At 30.9% G+C, this 21952-nt stretch overlaps 2 protein-coding genes across 3 annotated transcripts in view; one reads left to right on the forward strand and one right to left on the reverse strand.

Moving 5' to 3' along the window:
- Nucleotides 1-6438, forward strand: part of LOC118198451 (uncharacterized) — a 46720-nt gene extending 40282 nt beyond the window's left edge. The window contains exon 2 of the mRNA XM_085807280.1: nt 5086-6438. Within this exon, the coding sequence (XP_085663406.1) occupies nt 5086-5111 (26 nt within the window). The 3' untranslated portion in view covers nt 5112-6438. The remainder of the gene's footprint in view (nt 1-5085) is intronic.
- The window catches only part of LOC118188929 (uncharacterized), a 151591-nt gene that overhangs the window by 21874 nt on the left and 107765 nt on the right, over nt 1-21952 (reverse strand). Inside the window, exons 10-11 of one of the 2 annotated variants that reach the window (XM_085807243.1) lie at nt 16136-16225; nt 8529-8666 (exon numbers count right to left, since the gene is read on the reverse strand). In XM_085807243.1, the coding sequence (XP_085663369.1) occupies nt 8529-8666; nt 16136-16225 (228 nt within the window). The remainder of the gene's footprint in view (nt 1-8528; nt 8667-16135; nt 16226-21952) is intronic. The other variant, XM_085807253.1, reaches the window with a different exon arrangement.

A 21952-nucleotide genomic window follows, 5' to 3' on the forward strand; every position in this document is an offset into this window, starting at 1 on the left:
CACCCTTGCCTCCTATGAGGGGATGGACAAATTACATCCATGTCAGATCCATTAACCACTTTCTTGCCTGGGCGACACACTGCATAATATTTATTACTACATAAACTAACACTAAATTTTTTTCAGATACCCTGTATTCTTTTCTTCCAATAAAAATACACAGTATGATCATATATGAAACACTTGCACCAAATAATATTCAATAACAGATAAGCATAAGGGTTATTACAGTCAGGAACAATGCAATATTTAAACAAAAACAAAATATCATGCAAAATTAGTGAAACATTTTATTCATTAAATTCATATTCAAATATTTATCAGTTACTAGATTTATGATTTATCAATTCTGATAACAAATAAAAAGAAGACTAATTAAAATAAGCAGCAAATAATAAGCACTTTTTTGTTAGCCAATTATACCCCCCTTAATTTATACCATGAATAAAATAATGAGTTAGGCAGTTATATGAAAGACACTATTTTTAAAATTTCTTTCAGAAAATGTAATTAAAAAAAGGTTATTTATTTATGTCAGTTATACAATAGTATTAATACTGCAGTAGTTATAAAGTCAATTTAAAAGTCAAAATTCCAACTTATTTATTACCCCAAATTTGTCTCCAATTCCATAAATTATGTGAAACTCCTATAATTAAAATATAAAAAGCCCTGAAAAATAGCAGCAGTATTTTTCAAATTAATATTTTTTCCACGTTTCATCAGCTATTAGAACTAGAAATAAAGTGGATGGGAAACATTAAAAAAAGTGTTCACAGTAAATTTTCCAAGATTACAGTATAAATACACTCAAGTGCTACAGAAACCGATACAAAGGGAGCTTATGAAAAATACATCAGAACATCACCTATGCACATATTATGTTCCATCAGTTGGTTGTATATAAAGCAATAGGCATTTCAACAATTTCAAAACTGCTTACGGCATGAGAATTAGAAGTAACGATGATTAAAGCAATTTTCAATGCAAGGCCATAGGCAGCACTTATAAGATAATTATCACATTTTAGAAATAGAAATGATGACTATATGTATATAAAAATACTGTCAAAACTCCAATTTGTGATAATGGTGTGTGGCCATAAAAAGATGCTAGGTGAATATGACTTATGTTAACTAGCAAGAATCATTTCATATGACAGGCAGATTAACACCAAATTAAGTTTGGAGCCTCAACAAGCATCAATGCCTGGGCTGTGCAATATAACCTGCAGGATATGGATAACAGGGCTAAAGGGCTGGTTCTTCAGCTTCTTGCGATTGAAACCGGAAGAAGAGACTGATGACATAATTGGGTTCGCTTGCTAAGTTTTGCTCTTCAGTTTCTTAAGCATTTGTTTGAGAATCAAAAAGTTTTGAAGAATAGTACAATAGCAGAATATAGATAATGTATAATAATATATAGTACTAGTAATGAACTAGTAATATAGTTATTTCATACTAAATCAAACTCTAATATGTGTAAAACATAAACTAATTTTTAAGGTCGAGGTTATCCTACATGTAGTGAATTTTTTCCACAACCATTTTTTTAAATAGATGTGAATCCATCAACAACTTAGGTAAATTTCTATATTTGCAAAAAATTTTTAGTCAGAAGAGATTTCAGTCCCTAAGGACTATTACTTTCGTTTTGGCATTTTGCATCAGACTCCTATAAATGTCGGTTCACTTTTCAAACCGTTGCCACAAAATGTTGAATCCTGCATTATATTTGAAGAAATTAAATAATGAAAAATCTGCATTAAATGTATGTATATTTCTCGCATTGTGATAAAACAAAGGTATCTAGAGCCATCCAATTTTGAATGACGTAATCCTACTGCAAATATGGGCATCTGAAATTCCAAATTTGAAATTTGGAATTTGTTTTATTATCGATTCCATATTTTGTAAAGCTTTAACAAATTTTTTAGTAACAAACTCAATGATTTAAAAGCGAGCAATGGCAACACTCTATGGGGGTGAAAAAACCTTTTTATCTCCAGTGCGTCGAACTGTGTATCGGAAATTCTAAAGATATGCTCATTTTAAAATTACTCTGTGACATTGCTATTGAACTAAATTTTATGGTTTAAGTGCAAAGAACATGATATTTAATAAATAAAGATAACACACAAAATGTTTAAAAAAAACGCCCCTTTGGAAGTAATTTAAAATCTGAAACATTTCAGATTTTTAAATTTTCTTGATTTGTTTTTTTTTTATTATTTTTATTTTATTAATTATTATTATTTATTTTATTTATTTATTTTGATAAAATATCATTATTAATGCTTTTGATGTTAGTCACAAATTAGTTAGTAATTTGCATTACAGAAATGTTAAATAAAAGTATGCAAGTACATTTTCAGGACACATGCTAAAGGTCTTACTACCTCATTAAAAATTAATTAATGCTAACAATAGATTTCATAGCACATTAAATCAAAATAAATTTCACCTCTTTCATTTTTGCTGTTCAGTTAGCATTAGTAACCGAATTCTGTAAGCTTTTGCAACAAGAATAAAATGAATCAGCTGACATGATTTCCTTTTTTTTTTTTTCCCCTCCTCCTATATAGCTTGGTTCACTAATCTGCTGTTAGTTTTCAGCCACTTATTTGCTTTCTGGTCAGCTTTTCTTGCTGATACAAGTGATGCATGACTCAAGTGTCAAACTATTATGAATGTTCGTAAACGACAAAATAAACGAATTGCACTCTTATTGACAAATGGAAAATGTTTCTCAAATTCAGAAATAAGATTCCGAATTACTACCCTACCTTTTCAAAAAAAAAAAAAAAAAAAAAAAAAAAATTTGTCATGAGAAGAATGGAAAATATTTTTCCGTGTTTTTAACATTGTTTCCGTACAAATTGGTGATGACACAGTTATTCCTCTCTAAGATAACAAAATTAATCAATTTGAATCATTAGGAATGTAACTTTTTTTTTTTTTTAAATATTTCACCTAAAGTAGGATTTTCAACTTTCACACGATATGCAATATAAGCTGCCACATAATTGAGCGATTTGTCTTCACATTCCGATATATCTTCCACTGAATCATAAATTTCGGTTTCCTAAGAAAGTCACATACATTCATTACAGATGTTTTCAGAATTAAATGAATCATCTTCGGATAAGGAAGACTGAAAAATATGTGCTTTTTCGTCTGAGAAATAGCAGTTTCTAACAGCTGTTTCATCAAATATGCATCAGCCTCCTTTGCATCTTCACAGTCCTTAACATTCGTATTTGACGACAATTTAGGCAATTTCTTTGGCAATAGCAACCTTTTTAGGCGAATTATTATGTACGATGGAGATGGATGGTCATTAAAATGCCCTAGACCCTGAATCTAGCTAAATAAGCTTTCTAATATACCTTGGGTCAGTCTTGATGTTAAAATATATTTAATATTTATAGATTTTACTTTGTTATATAAATCAAAAAGCGAATTTATTGATATGATAATACCTTTCTGAAAAAGTAGCATTGTCTTTTTTCCGCATACTCTGAGATAAAAAATTATTTGCTTGATCACATGCGGCGTGTCAGCGAAAAAACATATTTTGGAACTGAACCTGGAAGTGTAAAAAAAAGATTTAACTGATGAAATCTGCAATTCTTGTCAGATAAATTTGCTTTGATTTATAGCCCACATGATTCGAGTGCAAACGGAAAAGACAGAAGATTTTCCTTCATTTGACAATCAAAATCAAAATAAATGGGTTGTTGCCATTGGGAAATGAGTCCTCAAACCAATACAAATTGAGTTTTTTAAAAGGGCCTAATATCTGACCTAATTATGAATCATAGTGAAGTCTCGAAAATCTATATGAATTTCAATCATTTCTTTTCCTTCTATGATATTGATTTTGGTAAGCAGAGTTTTGAGTTTGTAAAATAAAACAAGCCCATTATTATACTAGTTTCTCACAAGATACAGAGAAAGTACTATGATTGTAAAAAATGACATTTTAGGGGAAATTAACATTTTGGGGTTTTTCTCAACTGAAATAGTAGTTTTTAGAAAATGCCTATATGTATGTGTGCATTTATGTATGTCTGCAGACAGTTTTAATTAATTAATTTTTAAAGTTTCAAGAACTAAACATTTTTTGCAAAACAAAATATGTAATTTTTTTTTAAACTTTTTTCGAAGCAACCTACACTTTTTTCATATTTCGGATACAAGACCATGAAGCTACAGTGTCCAAGTGGAGCACAGCAAAGAAAAAACAAAAGGATAAAGTTTTTGGAAGTGCAGTTGCTAGTCGGTTCGATGCTGAAATTTGTTGAAACTTCAACATCAACAGCAAGTGTGGAAAAAGACATTAAAAATTAAACATTTTTTGCAAAATAAAATATAATGCAATTTTTTTTTTTTTTTTTCCCTCTAAAACAATCTGGACTTTTTTTATATTTTACATACACGACCATGATGCTACAGCATCCAAGTGGAGCACAGCAAAGAAGAAAACAAAAGAATAAAGTTTTGGGTGTCCAGTTTACTGCTCTGCTCCATGTTGAAATTCATTAAAACTTCGACATCAAGTGTAGAAGAAGACTTAATAACATTATCTCAATTAACGAGTGAAGTTGCAGTTAACAAAACCTCTGATAGAAGTCACAAAAGTGGAGAACAAATCACAGAGGACATTTGCAAAGAAACTGAAAAGCTCAACAAAAATGAAGAAAATAACTTTGGAGATAATCATAATGAAGAAGGAAAAAAATTAGAAAGAAACAGGAAAGAACAAACAGGAAGAAGGAGCAGATGAAGAAACTAATATTTTGTTTTCTGACATCTCTGAATGACCTTTCCCAGTTCCAGATAATCTAACAGTTGACTTAATTGAAAGAGGAAATGAAATGTTTTCTAGACAAAGATGGACTATTTATTTCAGTTATGAGACAACGAAATAAGACTAAGATAGAGCTAACATCTGATTGGTTCTATATCTGTCAGCTAAATGACGAGAAAATTCTGAAATCTTGGATTGCATAGTCAATTAAAAACCAAAACTCATACTGTTTTTTTTTTTTTTTTTTTTTTTTTTTTTTTTTTTTTTTTGTAGGCTCTTCGGCACAGATACAAGTTTGAGTAATACATCTATCTTTGTAACTGGTTTTAGAGCTTGGTAGAAACTTAGTCCGAAAGGTCACAACCATGAAATCTCAGAACAGCATGAAAGTTTTGTCTCCTGCCACCCAAAATGAGTTTATCTCACTTCTGGGTGGAATTGTTAAAGAAAAGATTTTGACTGATATTAAAAATGTAAAGTATTTAAGTATCATCCATGGCAGTACACCTGACATCTCGCACACAGATCAAATGAGTGAAATCATTCGTTATGTTCACATAGAGATAAAAAATAATAATAATAATAAATGAGTTATTTCTAGGGAATGTTCAACTCTGTTCCCAATATCAAATGTACACATTAGTCAGGACACCACATTATGGTTTAAGAAACATTCATCTTAGTTTGAAATTTTGCCATTCTCACGTTAGATCTGGAAGTGATAAAATATATCTTGGATATTATGCAACTGGCTATAAAACACAGAAATCTGAGAGCTTAAAATACACCCAAATTTGTGGAATGCTCTGCACGAAGTATGATGTGCATTGCCTATATCATATTTTCATAACCTACAGGAGTCCATGTTCCATCATATTTCTGTTGTCCTTTGCTTCCCTCGTGGATCTGCCAGGTATTAGACTGATGTATTAAAATTGTTGGCACTCGAGTATGCGCTTAATTAAAAAAAATTGACATAAGTTGTAATGGCATATTATTCCCTGTACTCTGCATAATTATGCAATACATTGGAATGAACAATGATAAGTGGAATATCAAAATCTCAGATTTTTGTGCATTATTTACTTCCAAAGACGAAATAATTTCAACCACAAAAGTGTAAATTCTTTTATCAGTATAATATTAATCTTGTTATTTATAAATTCTAATGCACAACAACATAAAAGCTCCCCTTACTTCACATTTTTATATTCTGATATAAGTTTTCTTGCAAAGAATGTTTCCCTGAAACTGCACTCTCACTTTATTTATAAATAATAGTGATAAGCAATTCAAGCTGTATTAATTTTTTAAATTGTATTAAAACATATTTAATATATACAGTGTACTCTCAATTATCCAGGCTAATGCTGGAGAAACAGATCACAGATAATTAAAAAACACGAATAATGCAAACTACCAATTTTCATGCATGTTGTATGTGTTTATTTCTTTAAAAAATCAGTAATTTTACTTTGTTTTTGAAAACCTGTAATTAATTTTTAAATACCTGTCAAATTTCACTGCAGATTTTTCAAATATACAGTGAAATATGCTATTTTATCATTGTATTCAAATCCTCTCTATTGTTTGATGAAGTCCAATAAAGTTTCAACAGATGTCATGCCTGTTTCAAAACTAATGTAATTGTCAGCATATTCTTCACTTGTATTTTCAACAGCATACATATCACTCATATTCAGTATCATCAGTAGATACAAGCCATTTTTCTTAGAAATTCCTCTCCCCAAAACATTCCTTCTATTAGGTAGATAATCTTCACATGCTTTGTCATAATCGAACAAATGTGGTGAAATACAGTAGCCTAAAAACAAATATTACTGCCAGCATTTTATAAATAATCTTTTGGACAATTTGCCAAAATGTTCTCAAATATTTTCATCTCCAAAAGGTCACTTGCAAATTCACAAAGTGATTGGTATAAGCAGTATGATATATTAAGTCACAGTCAAATTACTATTGTATCTTGTGTACTGCGGTTTAATACAGAGAACTCACACTAAATTACTCGAACAACCAACATTACTTAATAAGAGACTACTTCTGATCCAGAAAATCTGCATCTGATTTAAGATAATGTGCATCGCACAGCTCTGCAGGCTCATATACAGATTTAAAAAACTTGGCTAAGATCCCCTTTTCATCTACTTTAGATTCTCTTTTCATCTACTTTAGATTCCTTTTTCATCTACTTTAGATTATTTAGATTGCATTTGTGTTATGGTTTAAATATCCCTAATGTCATAGTTATATCATTTAAACATCATACTAGTAAAAAAAATATAAGAATTTATATCATGACCCAATTTTTTACAAAGTATTAAATCCTGTTGAGCACCTCTCATCTACAAATTCCAACTTTCAGTTTATTATTATTATTATCACTACTCAGTAGCCATTTACAGTGAAACAATGTACTGCTACAACAGTAAAATGTTAGGCAGTTCTGCATTCTTATATATAGAAAATAAAAACATTTTGTTTTCTCCTGCCCTTTTTTTTCTCAGACACAACATTTGCCTGAACCTAACAATACCCTTCACAGAAGTCAAAAGTGACATTTCACTGTGATTAGTCACTTTTTCTTTATCTCATATCAGTCTTGGCTTAAAGTTGAAACTTTTAAACAAATTCTCTTCAGCCAACATTTGATAATACAATGAGATCTCATTGTCAAAAATGCCACTTGTACTATATTAAACATACCCTTGATATACCTCAAAAATAGAGAATTGCCTTTTCTGTTTATTAGGTAACTAATGTTCATTAATTATTAAACTCAAAATAGAATTACAGAAATTTTTAATTCAGAAACCAAACAGTTTAACAATGATATCCTTATGTAACCAAAATATTGACAAGATGTAGAGGACTGTGATAAAAGCTGTTTTTATGAATAAAGTATTCTGCCCTCCCATTTTCTTTTTTCTTAAATAAAAATATGACTGAATTAAATTGCATAAAACTGACAGAACATTTTAAAAGACCTATAAAATGTATCATATTACTTCTTACTCTAGATATTTACAAGCAACATAAAGAATAGATTGCATAGCAATAGTCAAACATTTTTAGATTTAAATTTTGGAAACTAAAATACAATGCTAGCATATGAAAAGAAAAATGAATGAAACAACTGAAAATATTCTGATTCATCTACTAATGTGTTGACAGTTACATAAATTCTAAGTAATCTTAGAGGTGATTTGAATAATTATTACACATTATAATTTCCAAAAACATTTCATTTGACATCTGAGTGAATTAGTTAAATAAGAAATTAATTTTCATATAAAACATAAAGCTTTTTGTCCCTTCACTGAAATCTTACTCTAAAGCTGTTAAGGAAATAAACTATACTGAGCCAAACTCTATTACAGATGTCAGATCTTCATTTTATGAATTTATATTTTAGAATGTTAACTTTTCATTAAAATTTTATATATTATTTTGTTTATAATAACTTTGAAGGAAGGAAAAAAGAAGTCAAATGTCTAGTGTATAAAGAGCCAGTTAAAAAAAAAATCGCAGCAAATAAAAAGGACATGCTTTATATTAGTCATGCAAGCTTGCAAAGAATACATTTCAAATAGTTTTCCATGCAGTTATAGATGGAGGGTAAGAATTATTGAAAAGCAGAATTTAAAGTGCATAATATAATGTGGATACACACAGATGAACAACATTCTACTAACCACAGTGCATCCATTATTCATATTTTGTAAATCTTTATGTGAGTGTGCACAGTAGTCTATACATGCTGTTACTCCTGAGAAGGGACGGCCATTTTTGAGACCTAACCGACAGTCGGATGCTTGATGCTCAAATTCAGTCTGGAAGCATAAAACATATTAGTTTTATGTAACATTTTGGTTTAAGAATATGAACCATCTGTTGTGCAAAAAAAAAAAAAAAAGTATTCTACCTAGAATTTAAAATAAAATTCTCAAGTTATAGGAACAAAAACAAAATAATGGCAACATGTGTATATATGTGATAAAATATTCATTGATGGAGTAAATTTGGATTCATTCAATATAATCGCCTCTCACATTCATTGCTTTTTGTCACTCTTCAAATAAGTGTTGTATCTCACTAAAAGAGCTATTTTGGGAACTTTTTTATTTACAGATATCATGGCACATGGGTATGTATAGATTTATAAATATTATGGCCTTGTGCCATATCAACAACCCTAACAAAATTTTACCTAACCTATTATCAGATTATTAGGAGCTTCAAAAGTAAATTCTACTTGATTACCATAAATCAAGAAATTTTTATTACAATGCACAATACAGTATGACACACATATATCACACTATTTTTCAGCATAACAACCCAGTTTCTGTAAACTTCCTAGCAATAAGATCTGCTCCTGTCTCACACATTGCAAAACCATCGTTTGCATTTGTTCATTACTAACCATCTGGACAATTACTGTCATTACTATTACAAATTACTGTCCATCTGGACACCAATTCCAATGCACTTGAGACTGTCCCTCTATGATTACTATTACTCATTTCATTCCATTTCAGCAAGATTTCTATGATCATTATTGATGGCTTTTCTGGCCAGTCAGCATCAGTTAAATTTGTGCAACTGCACTGGGACACTCACATCCGCTTACTACATGCTGAGTATCACATTCAGGGTTGGCTCCAGCATTTTCAGCACTCTAGGTGATCAGTATTATTGGCACCACAAAAAATCAAACATATTAATAATTCAAAGCAAAATATATCTTTATTTAGTTTACATCTGTGAACAACCCTGCAAGCACCCTCCAAAAATCAGTGTTCTAGGCAGCTGCCTAAGCTCAGCTGGCCTTAGCCACACTGCACTTCCCCCATACACCACCGAAATTTCACAATAATCTCAGCATGGTTGAGATGTTTAGCTAAAAAAAAAAATCATACCATTTCTCATATTTAAACCTTACAGTTAGTTACTAATCAATATGCCATTTTGCTCTCATTCTCAGTTTTGTGCCTGTTACTGCCATTAGAATGAAATTTTTTTTAGAGGAATGCATAGATGTGCAGTACTCTAGTGCAATACTGTTAGGTGATGGTGACAGTTATCACTTTCTTTTTTGAATACTCTCCAGAAGTTGCCAAACACTGTGCTTTATTTTTTTTAAGCTTTAATACATGGAAGAAATACTAGCTAGTGTCAAAATGTAAAATAGGCAAATATCAGCCTTAGGCTCATCTTAATTTTAAAGCAAAGTTCTACTGATTTCCAAGAGGCAAAAAAACATAATGCAAGAAGTTCTTCTTCACTAAAGAGATACAACTGCAGTTTTTCTTTTCTTTTTTTTTTTTTTTTAATCAAATATTTCACATTACAAAATTGCAAGTTTACATCAGTTTTCCTGACATTAAACTATAATCTGAAAAATTAAAAATGATAATTCTATACATGAATATTTTGTCACATTATAAACCTGCTGGTATTAGCTTATACCCAACACCACCACACATATGCATTTCATTTAATGTGTGCATATTTCTTTTTGTTTCAATGTATATTTTTACATTAAAATTGCATACATATTGTATGGATAATTTAATCTCCTATATATGCTATAAAACACATAAATATATCCAGATATAAATACACACTTTTGTACTCGTAAAAAGGCAGGATTTTAATCTATTGAAATGAGTACAAAACAGATTACAGCATTTTTAATTAATATTACTATTGTGCAATATTTGAAACTAGTAACAATAGAGAAAATTATCAATAGACTTTTAGCAAAGGAAACAAAACAACTTTGTTTTGTTTACAAAAATTATTTCAACATAATTATGTAAAATTATGATTATTTTAAAACAGTCTAAATTTGAAACCATTTTACATGTTTCTTAAACCTCTGCGCACAAAAGCATTGAAATTTATTTAAGGATTGTATTTCATCTATTTGTATAATAATTTACTTTACTATCTAGTTCCCATAAAAATTAATTGCAGAATAATTGTAGATCAGGAAAAAAAAGTTTTTTTAATGTTTTTTAAAATGGCAAGAAAACAAAAACAAATCTCATGTCCATATAAATAGTCAATCACCTTAATGGTTACATATGTTAATGCAAATTCAGAGAATTCAATAAATGTGACTTTTGGATAACTTGCAAAATTACGTGAAAATGTTACCAATCTAATTACTAATTTAATGATGATTTTTTTTTCAGCAAATAACTTGGAAACTTTGACACATTTATCATATAAAAATAAACATATTACATTTTAAATTTTAGCATCCGAAACATTTAGAACAGTAACAACTCAACTGGTTATTAAGTTATCAGATTTTTATTCACTACTTTTACACTGACAAAAACTACTGTCATCATAGCATACGAGGGCAGTCTGATAAGTACTTAGCCTACAAAAGAAAAATGAAAGTTTTGGAAAAGTGGCGATTTATTTCTCAACATAGTCTCCTTTCAACTCGATACACTTGACCCAGCGATGCTCCAACTTCTTTAACCGGTCTGAAAAATACATTTTCTGGAGGTCTGCAAAGTAGGTCTCTGTGGCGGCGATAACCTCCTCATTCGACTCAAATTTCTGCCCGGTGAGTGACGTTTTCAAGCTTGGAAACAAAAAGAAGTCACACGGGGCCAAATATGGAGAATACGGTGGATGGGGCAGCTGTTCGTAGCCTAATGCGACCAATTTGGCCATGGCGACGGCGGAGGTGTGAGCTGGTGCGTTGTCATGGTGGAAGAGCACTTTTTTCTTCGCCAAATGGGGCAATTTTTTCTGCAATTCGAGGTTGAATCGGCCCAATAGTTCGGCATAGTAGAGCCCTGTGACCGTTTTGCCCTTCTCCAGGTAGTCGATGTAGATCACACCTTGTGAATCCCAGAAAACGGTGGCCATCACCTTTCCGGCTGATGGGACAGTCTTTGCCTTCTTCGGAGCACATTCGCCGGGTAAAGTCCACTGTTTTGACTGTTCCTTGGTCTCTACTGTGTACCAGTGAATCCATGTTTTGTCAACGGTCATGAAATGATGCAGAAACTCCTTCGGATTGCGCTTAAACAGTATCAAACACTGCTCTGAAGTGGTCTCACGGATGTGCGTGTTGTCCGGAGTGAGCAAACGCGGCACTCATCGAGCCGACGGCTTTCTCATGCCCAATACTTCATGCAGTATATGACCTATGCAGTCTTTTGAGATGCCTACTGTCTCAGCTATCTCAGGCACCTTCAATCGACAGTCTGCCAATACGAGATCGTGGACTTTTGTCACGTTATCCTCCGTGGTAGCCGTTTTTGGGGCACCTGGGCGTGGCTCATCAAAAACTGACGCGCGACTACGTTGAAACTCGTTAAACCAATTTTTGACGATCGCCATTGAAGGAGAAGAGTCACTGTACACAGCATCCAAGCGCTCTTTGATTTGACTGTGCGATTTTCCTTCCAAAAACAAGAATCAAAATCACCGACCGATATTGCTCTTTTTCCATTTTTCTAAAATCCGCGGACACGCCCGCTTCTACACGCAGTCAAAACAAAACTACAAATCCAATATAGCTGAAATTTTGACAGTAGCCGTCTACAAGGATGTACTACACGATAATAAATTTCTCTTACGATTGTGGCACCATCGGGCGGTGAGGCTAAGTACTTATTGGACTGCCCTCGTATATGCCATAATTACATCCTTGAAATGGGATGATATACAAAAGAGTTTGTTAATGTAACTTAAGGGTTTGATAAGTTTACAGTACATAGATAGCATGAGTAAATAAATTGACAAATGCATTCATTCTAATTGTAATTAGTCATCTATGTGACAATTCTTTCTAAAGAAAAAGGTTATCAGAAATTATTTAACTTTATTTTTCAACCTAGATTCTATGTAATCATTTATTTATACTAGTGATTACTTGAACAGAGTTAAGACTTTTTCAATTGCTTGATTTGATCTACTTAGTATAAATAATAAATGTATATAGTTGCAGTGAAATGAAACACAGTCAAAAGTCATTAATTCAGACACCCATAATCCGGAATGATCTATAATCCGAACCTCAAAGCTACAAACTTTCTGCGCATGCGTCAAGTTGACGTTGACGCATGCGCATAGGCGTTTATGTGTGCGTGTAAAACCTTTACAGCTGCGAATATGCGTCTGCGCATGTGCATAATACGCTTACGCATGTGTGTTTAATGTATAACGGATGGTATAAGCTAAGCTAAAATTATCATTGCAGATTGCGTTGTTTCTTAACCTTCGAATTGGATCCGCCTTTTTATTTTTTGCAGACTGTTAGAGCAATTTTATAAAAGTAAGCTTGAACTTTCAATTATGTCAAATAGAATTTCCGATATATATTTACTAATATGTAAAGGATCTACAAAGCGAAAGTATGTTTCGAAATCTGTTTATCAATTTCACACTGCTCTGCGGCGGGGGTGGGGAGGGGAAGCAGCAGCTCGCAATGAATTGGAAGTTGATCTGTCAGCACTATCCTTATCTTCAGGGCAGATGTTTTTATTTTATTTGGCTTATAATTCCTTACTAAATGTAGTATTTCGTGTCGATGTACTCCGTCTTTGATATAATTTAAATCAAGTTCCTCGTCATTATAATTCGCTTCCGATAGTGAAGAAAGTGACACAGAGGTTATTGAAAATGAAAAAATTTCGATTGACAAATTAGTCGGTATTCTAGACACAGCAATTATAGGACTTGAACAGTGGAACTTTGTAACTAAACAAGAAATTATGTCTGTTTAATAGAATTAAAGAGAAAGTATTATCACATGAAACGAAGCAACTTACATTGAAAGAAATGTTTAATAATGTAAACAAATAAATATTAAGCTTTTTCTTTTTGTAAATTTTGATACCCTTTAGATCATAATTTTTCTTTATTTTATAAATTACGGTTTCATATTTTTAATTTTGTAATTTCTGCATGCCATCTTACCATATTTAAACTGATGATCTATAATCCGGAATCGCCGAAGTCCCGACGAGTCCGGATCAACGACTTTTGACTGTACTTGCAATATTCAAAACAGATTAGATGCTTTGGATGCATATTTCATATTACTTCTGAATTCCTTTAGATGGAAAGTACAGGAATTAAAAATCCTTAAATCAAAATGATTACTCGTTTATATTTCACAGATTTGATTTCAGAATGCACTCAGTAATTCTCTTGTATATGTATAATAATAATAATAATAACCACGATTTCAGTATTAGTATTACAATAACATTAAAATGCAAGTTATAAAAATGAATTATAGTAATTAGGTTTAGAATCTTCATAATCATATTTGTTCAGGGAAGGCTTTTCACACAATATCATAAATATAAAAATTTTGAATGCCATTGTTTATTTTAAACAGTCACAACAAACTTCAAAATATTACAAGTAATTTTTATAACTTGCATTTTAATGTTATTGGAATACTAATACTGAAATCATGGTTTTTACTATTATTACGCATTTAATACATATAGTAATCAAAATAAAAAATAAAAAATAAATAAAAAGATGAAAGTTTACTCTGATTAATTTTGTGAAGACCTGCCCATTTTTTAAGTTATTTTGTTACTGTATTGTATTTTGTTAGTTTCTAGTTTATTAATGTACAGAGTACATTTACATTGCTTTAAAATAAAAAAAAAAGCAAGATTTGTTCTATAATGAGTAAATATTTAATTTTAATAGCATTTCATGAATGTGTAGCAGAAACCTTTTTGGTTTTATATTGCATACAACAGTTTTTATAAGAGACTTCCAAGATGAGGACTATAAAATTTACATTATGATACTCAAGCAAAGATTTTCAAGAACTGAATTTTTAGAATTATTTCTTAAACAATTAGATTCTAAATTTATTTATAATATTTTCAGAGAAAAATGAACTTGCAAACTTTTAAAACTGAACTGAAAATTTCAATAGAATAAATTTTGCATTCATTGGACAAAAGTGTTATATTCAAAATTTAGATAAAAACTTTAGGATTTTTCACAAAATTACATTGGTTAAAATACTGTTGGCAAAAATCAGCATTACTTCAAATTTTGTATTATTAGTAAAAGAATTAAAAACCATGGGAGAATCAGGTGAATAGGTGGGATGTGAAAGTATCTTAGTATTATTTCTGACAAAAAATTCTACAACTATTACAGATTAACATTCAGATTCATTACCATGCAGAAGATACCACAATCAGTTTCCCCTTCATGCCATTTAAGAAGGATGAACAATGGCAAATGAAGGGAAAGATAATAAGCTATATTATCTCAAATAGTGAAATTTTAATTGCATATTTGAGTCGTCAGAGAAGGATACAATCTCCAAATCTCTGAATTTCGCTGTACATTAATTTAACATTACAGATGTAGTGTTAAATAAGACACGGTTATATATGTTTACAATAAATATATTTTCTATAATGAATATTTAGTAAATAGAAAGTGGATTTAAATAGGCACTGATTTCAGCTTAATTCAAGAATAATTTATGAATTATTTATTTTATTTATTATTTTTATATACTATATTTAAAAAATAATGTAAACATCATAATTTAAGATTATGTTGTTGTGACTTATCTCACTTATCTGATAGTAACATCATAACAAGCCCATGAAATTCATTGTGGCAAGGAGTGCAAGATAGTGCCTGTTGTTGGCAACAGTACAACTTTGCCATTCCACCCCCAATTTTGAAGGACAGCACCCCGGAAGGATGGGTCTGAGGGTTTCCCACCTCTCTTCCCTTATCACCAACCACTAGAGAGGACTTTCGGCTTGCCACATATTTAAAGTGCCCCCATGCCACACAGACACTATACATTTACAAACATCCATGCCTTCTCTAGAATTCGAACCCGGGCCCTTCAGTATGGCAGTCAGCGTTGCTAATCGCTATCCCAGTTGGACGCCTAAAAGATTGCGTAGAGAATAAGTAGGACAAAGTCCAGAGAAGGGTGTAAACAATCCTTTATTAATTCAATTCAAATTCACAGATGTCACCAATTTGCGCTTAAAATTGTCATGCTAACTAAGATTATTAAACTTGAATATAAGCTGATTCAATTGAATGTTGTACTACTTGCAAAAGACTTTAAAAATACTCACATTTTTAACATATTTCTTTGACATATAAACAAATCTAAAAAAAAAAAAAATTAAAAAAAAAAAAAACTGGCTTATACTGAAATAAACATTTAAATGGCAGGATTTCTGCTCACAATGTATCTTCTTCCAAATATTCTCTACTCACTGAAAATAAAAAAATCAGATGCATTTTTTACCTGGTTGTTGAATGATTCTGGTGCAATTCTTTTGTAAAGATGTGCAACATCAGTAGCTAATGTCTGTAATTTTTCTTCTAATTCTTTCTCCTGAAAAGCACATATTTAAAAATTATATTTATTACATGAAAAAGGTAACTGAAGGCTACGACACACAAAAAAATTATTAAATCATAAATATTTTTAATAAATTATAGTTTACAAAATACTTAAAATAATTTCCAACTTCTTTTTGATGGATATTTTTTGAAATGGTGTATTTTTTAATGAAATTTGAGAATATATATATACATATGTCATAATTTCGAAGCACAGTCACGATGGCTGGAACTCTCAACAGCTTTCCGATGTCCATCATGACTGATGGTTAAGGTATACCAATGAAGTTAACAAAAACTGGATTTCTAAACAAATTATTAAGCTTTATTTTTGCACATAATATCAAATCATTTCTTAGTAGGTAGGATATTTCTAGACCATAAGCAACTGCAATATTTTTTAAATGCATGTTATTATCATCTTAGAATAAGAAAAAAGGAGGACATAGAATAGAAATGTTTGTAAGGCAGAAGCTAGGAAAGGAATGCTGCAGAATAATGACGTAGTTATTGTGCCAAGAGAATTTATAATAAGTTTGATGGAAATGTAGAGGCAAGCTATGATTGGTTAACATTAGTTTTAGTTGTGCTTTTCCAGTAGCGTTATGTAACATGGAAAGATCTCGAATTTGGGAGAACAGATGAATTTAGGGGGAGAACACCAAATCTAAAATGTTAATTTTGAGATCGCCAATTATTTTTAAAGCAGCTATCGTATCCTGTATTTTCTTATATCTTACATACGTATTTCTTTATATCTTACATATATATATGCAATATGCTACAAAATTAATTAAATAATCAAAAAATAATAATTAAATCAAAAACCATCAAAATTATTATGTATATATGTGTGTGTGTGCATATACATATGTAAAATATAACAAAATACGATAACTGCTTTAAAAAATAATTGGAGACCTCAAAATTAACATTCTAGATTTGGTGCTCTTCCCCTAAATTCATCTGTTCTCTCAAATTTGAGATTTTTCTAGATTTTTTTTTAATGTTATGTAACACTACTAACTAAACAATCATAGATTAGCTGTACCTGTAAATAAAATTTGGTATACATACTCCTGGCAGCTAATTATGTCACTTCTTTTGCTAGCTTCTACCTTGCTAATGTCTCCTCGTTTTGCTTCCCCGTCTAAAATGCTTAAGTCTTAATTTTAAGAATCAATGCACACACAAATTTATCGTATTTCATTATGATTGAGTCATAGAAATGTCTCAGATTTCATTATGATTGGATAAACATCTATGGAGATGATTTTATATGTGTGGAAATAAGGATTGGAAATTAGTCAAGTTCATGTTTTGTTATCTTCATCTGTAAGCCTTCACCTCAGCTACAAAAACTGCAAGCTAATTCTCTTCTTTGCTTCCGGAATTATTACATATATATATAAATATACATAACTGTACCAAAATCACCTGTATACATCAATGAAATACAGAAATCATCTGTATATATCAAATACATACATCAAAGAAGAATACACATCAAAATTGAAACAAAAGAAAGGTCTTCTTTTTGTTAGACTGTTAATTGTCAAATTCTGATTTAATTACTTTATCTTGAATATTTAATTTATTTTGCAGCATACTGCATGACATAAACAACTTATAATATTAATTTTGAAATTTCTAAACTCTTGTATGTTTATTACATAATGAAATTTGGCCTATTCAGAACGCTCTGCAGCTATACAAAGGATGCGTTGAAAGATCTTAATTAAAAATAAATAAATAAATAAAATTAAAATAAAAAATTTTAAAAAGGAAAAAAGAAAGGGGGAAAAAATCTGAAAGGTTTCAGATTTTAAATTATGTCCAAAGGGGTGTTTTCTTAACATTTTGTGTGTTACCTTTATTTATTAAATATCATGTTCTTCCCACTTAAACCATAAAATTCAGTTTAAGAGCAATATCCCAAAATAATTAAAAACTTAGCATATCTTTACAATTTTCGATACGCAGTCTCACGCGCTGGAGATAAAATTGTTTTTTCTGTACAACGCTGCCATTTCTCGCTTTGAAATCGTTTAGTATTTTAATCAAAAATTCATTGAAATGTTGCAAAATATGAAATCAACAATAAAACACATTTCAAATTCAAATTAGGGCTTCCACATGTCCATATTCTATGGAAGATTACATTAGTCAAAATTTAATGGCTCTAGGTATCGTTGTCTTATTACAATGCAAGAAACATATATATTGGGTCAGTCCATAAATGTGTGCACATTTTTTGGTAAATTTTTAAATAAAACATTTTAATCAATTATATATTTTCTCCATTATCTACAATGTCTCACCATCTTACAGGCAGCTTTTTTATGCCATTCCTGTAGAAAGGCTCTAATTTTGATGCAAAAAAAAAAAACTTGAAAGTTCATTGTGTACATCCTGTTTAGAATTTAATTTTTTTCCAAATAAAAAATTTTGCAAGGCATGAATTAAGTTAATATCACTTGGGGCAATATCTGGAGAGTAAGCAGGGTGTGGCAGGAGCTCCCAATTAAATTCACTAATTTTTTGCAGCATTATTCGAGCCGTATGCAGTCTAGTGTTGTCATGATGAAACAACACTTTTTTGATATTCACCAATCGTGGGTGTTTTTTATTTATCAATTCCGAGTTTAGACCGCAAAGTTGTTCACTATAAACATCTGAATTAATTGTTTGATTTGTTCTAACAGTTCAAAATGTCCTGAAAACGGGGTTCATCATAAATGCTGCTTTTTCCAACTTTAAATTTTTTAAACCATTTCTGGGCAGTCCTTACATTAATAGTGTGTTCACCATGTACACTATTAATTTTTATCGCTGCAAACCTGGCAGATTCTCCACACGAAAATAAAAAAATGTAGCACAGCACATTTGTACTGATTATCTATATTCATCTTCTATGGGTACTAAAATGTGTTCGATATTTATGAAAGTTGGTGATGAACTGAATAATATGTTAGTCAAACAATGACAAGTTTCAACAGGTTCAAAATTGTAAATGTATCATAGTGAATTCCATGCATACTCTTAATGCGCATGAACTTATGGACTGACCCGATACATTTATGCAGATTCTTCATTATTTATTATTATTCATTTCTTCAGATATAATACAGGGTGATAATATTTGGTGGTAACGATTTGAAAAGTGATACGGCCTTTTAAAGGTTTCAATGCAAAACGAAAACAATAGTCTTTCAGGGCAAATTGCCCTTCAGACTAAAAATTTCTGCTAGGAGGTGCATTATATTGAAACACAAACAAACTTAAAATGTCAACACAAGCACTGTTTATTTGTTGCAGACTGTTTTAATAATGTAAAGCACATTGTTCACTGTGGGCTCCCTCATTATGGTGTAAAATGTGCAGGCAATGAACAGGGTGTTCAACAGCTGATTGTCAGTGATGTTTTGAACCTGCAATGTTACACAATCCTTCAGTCACCCAAAATTGCAAAATTTTAGTGATAAACCATGCTCTTTAAATGCCCCATAATCAAAAATGACAAGGAATGAGAACAGGAGAACACGCCAAGGAGTGGGAAATGAACAGCTAATCACCTTGTTATCGGTTAAATCTTGCTGCAAAAACATCTGCCCACAGAGACCATTATGTGGAGAAGCATCATCTTGCTTATAAGTAGTAGGCACTATACTTCACGACAAGCTAACCTGAGAACACAAACAAGGCTAGAACGACCTTTTCACGGCTTTTCACCCTGTTCTTCAAGTTATCCATATGCAGCAAACTGCCTGCGGAGATTCAATTCCTCCAATACGCTGCACATTCAGAAACTTCTTGCCAAATCCAGCATATTTAAAGAACAATGTTTTTATACAATAAAGCTGTAATTGAAATTGATAGTTCATTGTAGTATAAAATGTAGGGCATGTTATTCATTGTCTTAATTCATATGAAATTTTTCACTATTATTTAAATGTGATGTATACGAATTTGATGACATTTAAAACCCGAATCGTTACTTGAAATGGAAGAGCTAACAATGTATTCCTTGTAGGTTTGAGTCATTTTTTTTTTTCCCCAATACTGTTCACTTAGTTAGAAGTAAAATATATAAATTTTGAAAATCTGGTAGTAAGTTAAATTTCTATTAATTTTTAAGAATTTACACAGCTTGTTGCTTCCAAAACAGTGCCAACAATGTATTCCTTGTAGGTTTGGGTCATTTTTTCCCCCCAATACTGTTCACTTAGTTAGAAGTAAAATATATAAATTTTGAAAATATGGTAGTAAGTTAAATTTCTATTAATTTTTAAGAATTTACACAGCTTGTTGCTTCCAAAACAGTGGACGAGGGAAATTTTTCGATTTTTATTTTTTGAAGACGTTAATTTGATTTTAATTTGCCAACTGTTTAAAAAACTCTGACTATATTATATAGTAGACATTATAAAAATTGTATCCTGTATTAATTGTCCCCTGAGACACATACACTTCTAGTCAGGCTCAGATAATCATCCTCCTACAGTAAGTTTTATCCTATCTTTCTGATTATGCTTAAAATAAAAAATAAAATAAATAAAAAGACTGGAAACTGAGATCTTCAGATTGCAGTCTAACAATTAAAGAGTTTATCATTAAAAATTTCAAGGCATTAGAAAAATATTAAAACTTTAAAACTGTGAAACAAACATTAAAATTAAGAAACAAATGATCTTATACCAATCAGTTAAAATATTTATAACATTAGAAATGTCTTATATTAGTTACAACAAAGTGCAAATGTACATAAGAACTAAAAAAGCATAAAAAATTTAATTCTTAAGAAGTGAATTCATTGCTTTTAAGACATTTACCATATTAATTAACGACTGTTTGCTTGTATTTAAAAGGATAAATTAAAGTTTTTATGCTTTGATGAATAAAATGTCTATGCACAACGGGGCATGAAAGGTTAGTCTTTTGCCTCGCAGCAGAAAAATATATTGCTCTTACATCTCTCAATTTATAAAAAGCTGGCTGATTCAGCTCTCTGAGAATCTGCAAATTATATTTTGTCATGTAAAACTGTATAAGTTAGGTAGAAACCATACACTTCCTTCGAGGTATAAAAATAACAAGCATATCATATGAAAAGTTCTAGCTATTTCTTTCCTTAGACGGAATCATCTGCAAATAAGATAAATGATAAGAGTTCCATGAAATGAACTCGCTGCACTGGTAGTATGCAGTGAGTTCATTTGTAATGACTGTAAGTTCTGAATTGCATAGAAGACCCTCAGTGTATTATATAAAAGAAGTCCTTTACCCTTATAAAGTCCGCACGAAGCCATCGTTTTCTTTAGACAGAAACCCTTGTTCCTTCTACCGTAATTAACTTAATTGATCGGCACTTTTGTATTGGTTAGGTTAGGTGATTTGAATATAGAAAAACACAGAAGAACTATCTGACTAAGGGGTGAAATGCATTTGTGGGGGACTTTCTAAAAGAAATAAGACTGCATTCACCTTATACATGAGAAAAATACCAAAACTGGCCATGATTGCAGCCCATTCACTTGGGTTCAAACAATCTCAAACTACATTATTCAGCGATTTAACCACTCGGCTACAGGAGAGACACTTTCATATTATATTTTCTAAGAGTTGTTGGCTTGTATTTATAATGCTTTTTATAATAACTGTTTATAGTTTTGCCTTTTTTTAATTTATTATATTTTTGCCCTTGAAAGCAGCCCTAGTT

This window comes from Stegodyphus dumicola, chromosome 1 (assembly GCF_044657685.1).
Source record: "Stegodyphus dumicola isolate Sdum_Otavi_A_Nest chromosome 1, ASM4465768v1".
NCBI classification, from domain to species: Eukaryota; Metazoa; Arthropoda; class Arachnida; order Araneae; family Eresidae; genus Stegodyphus; species Stegodyphus dumicola.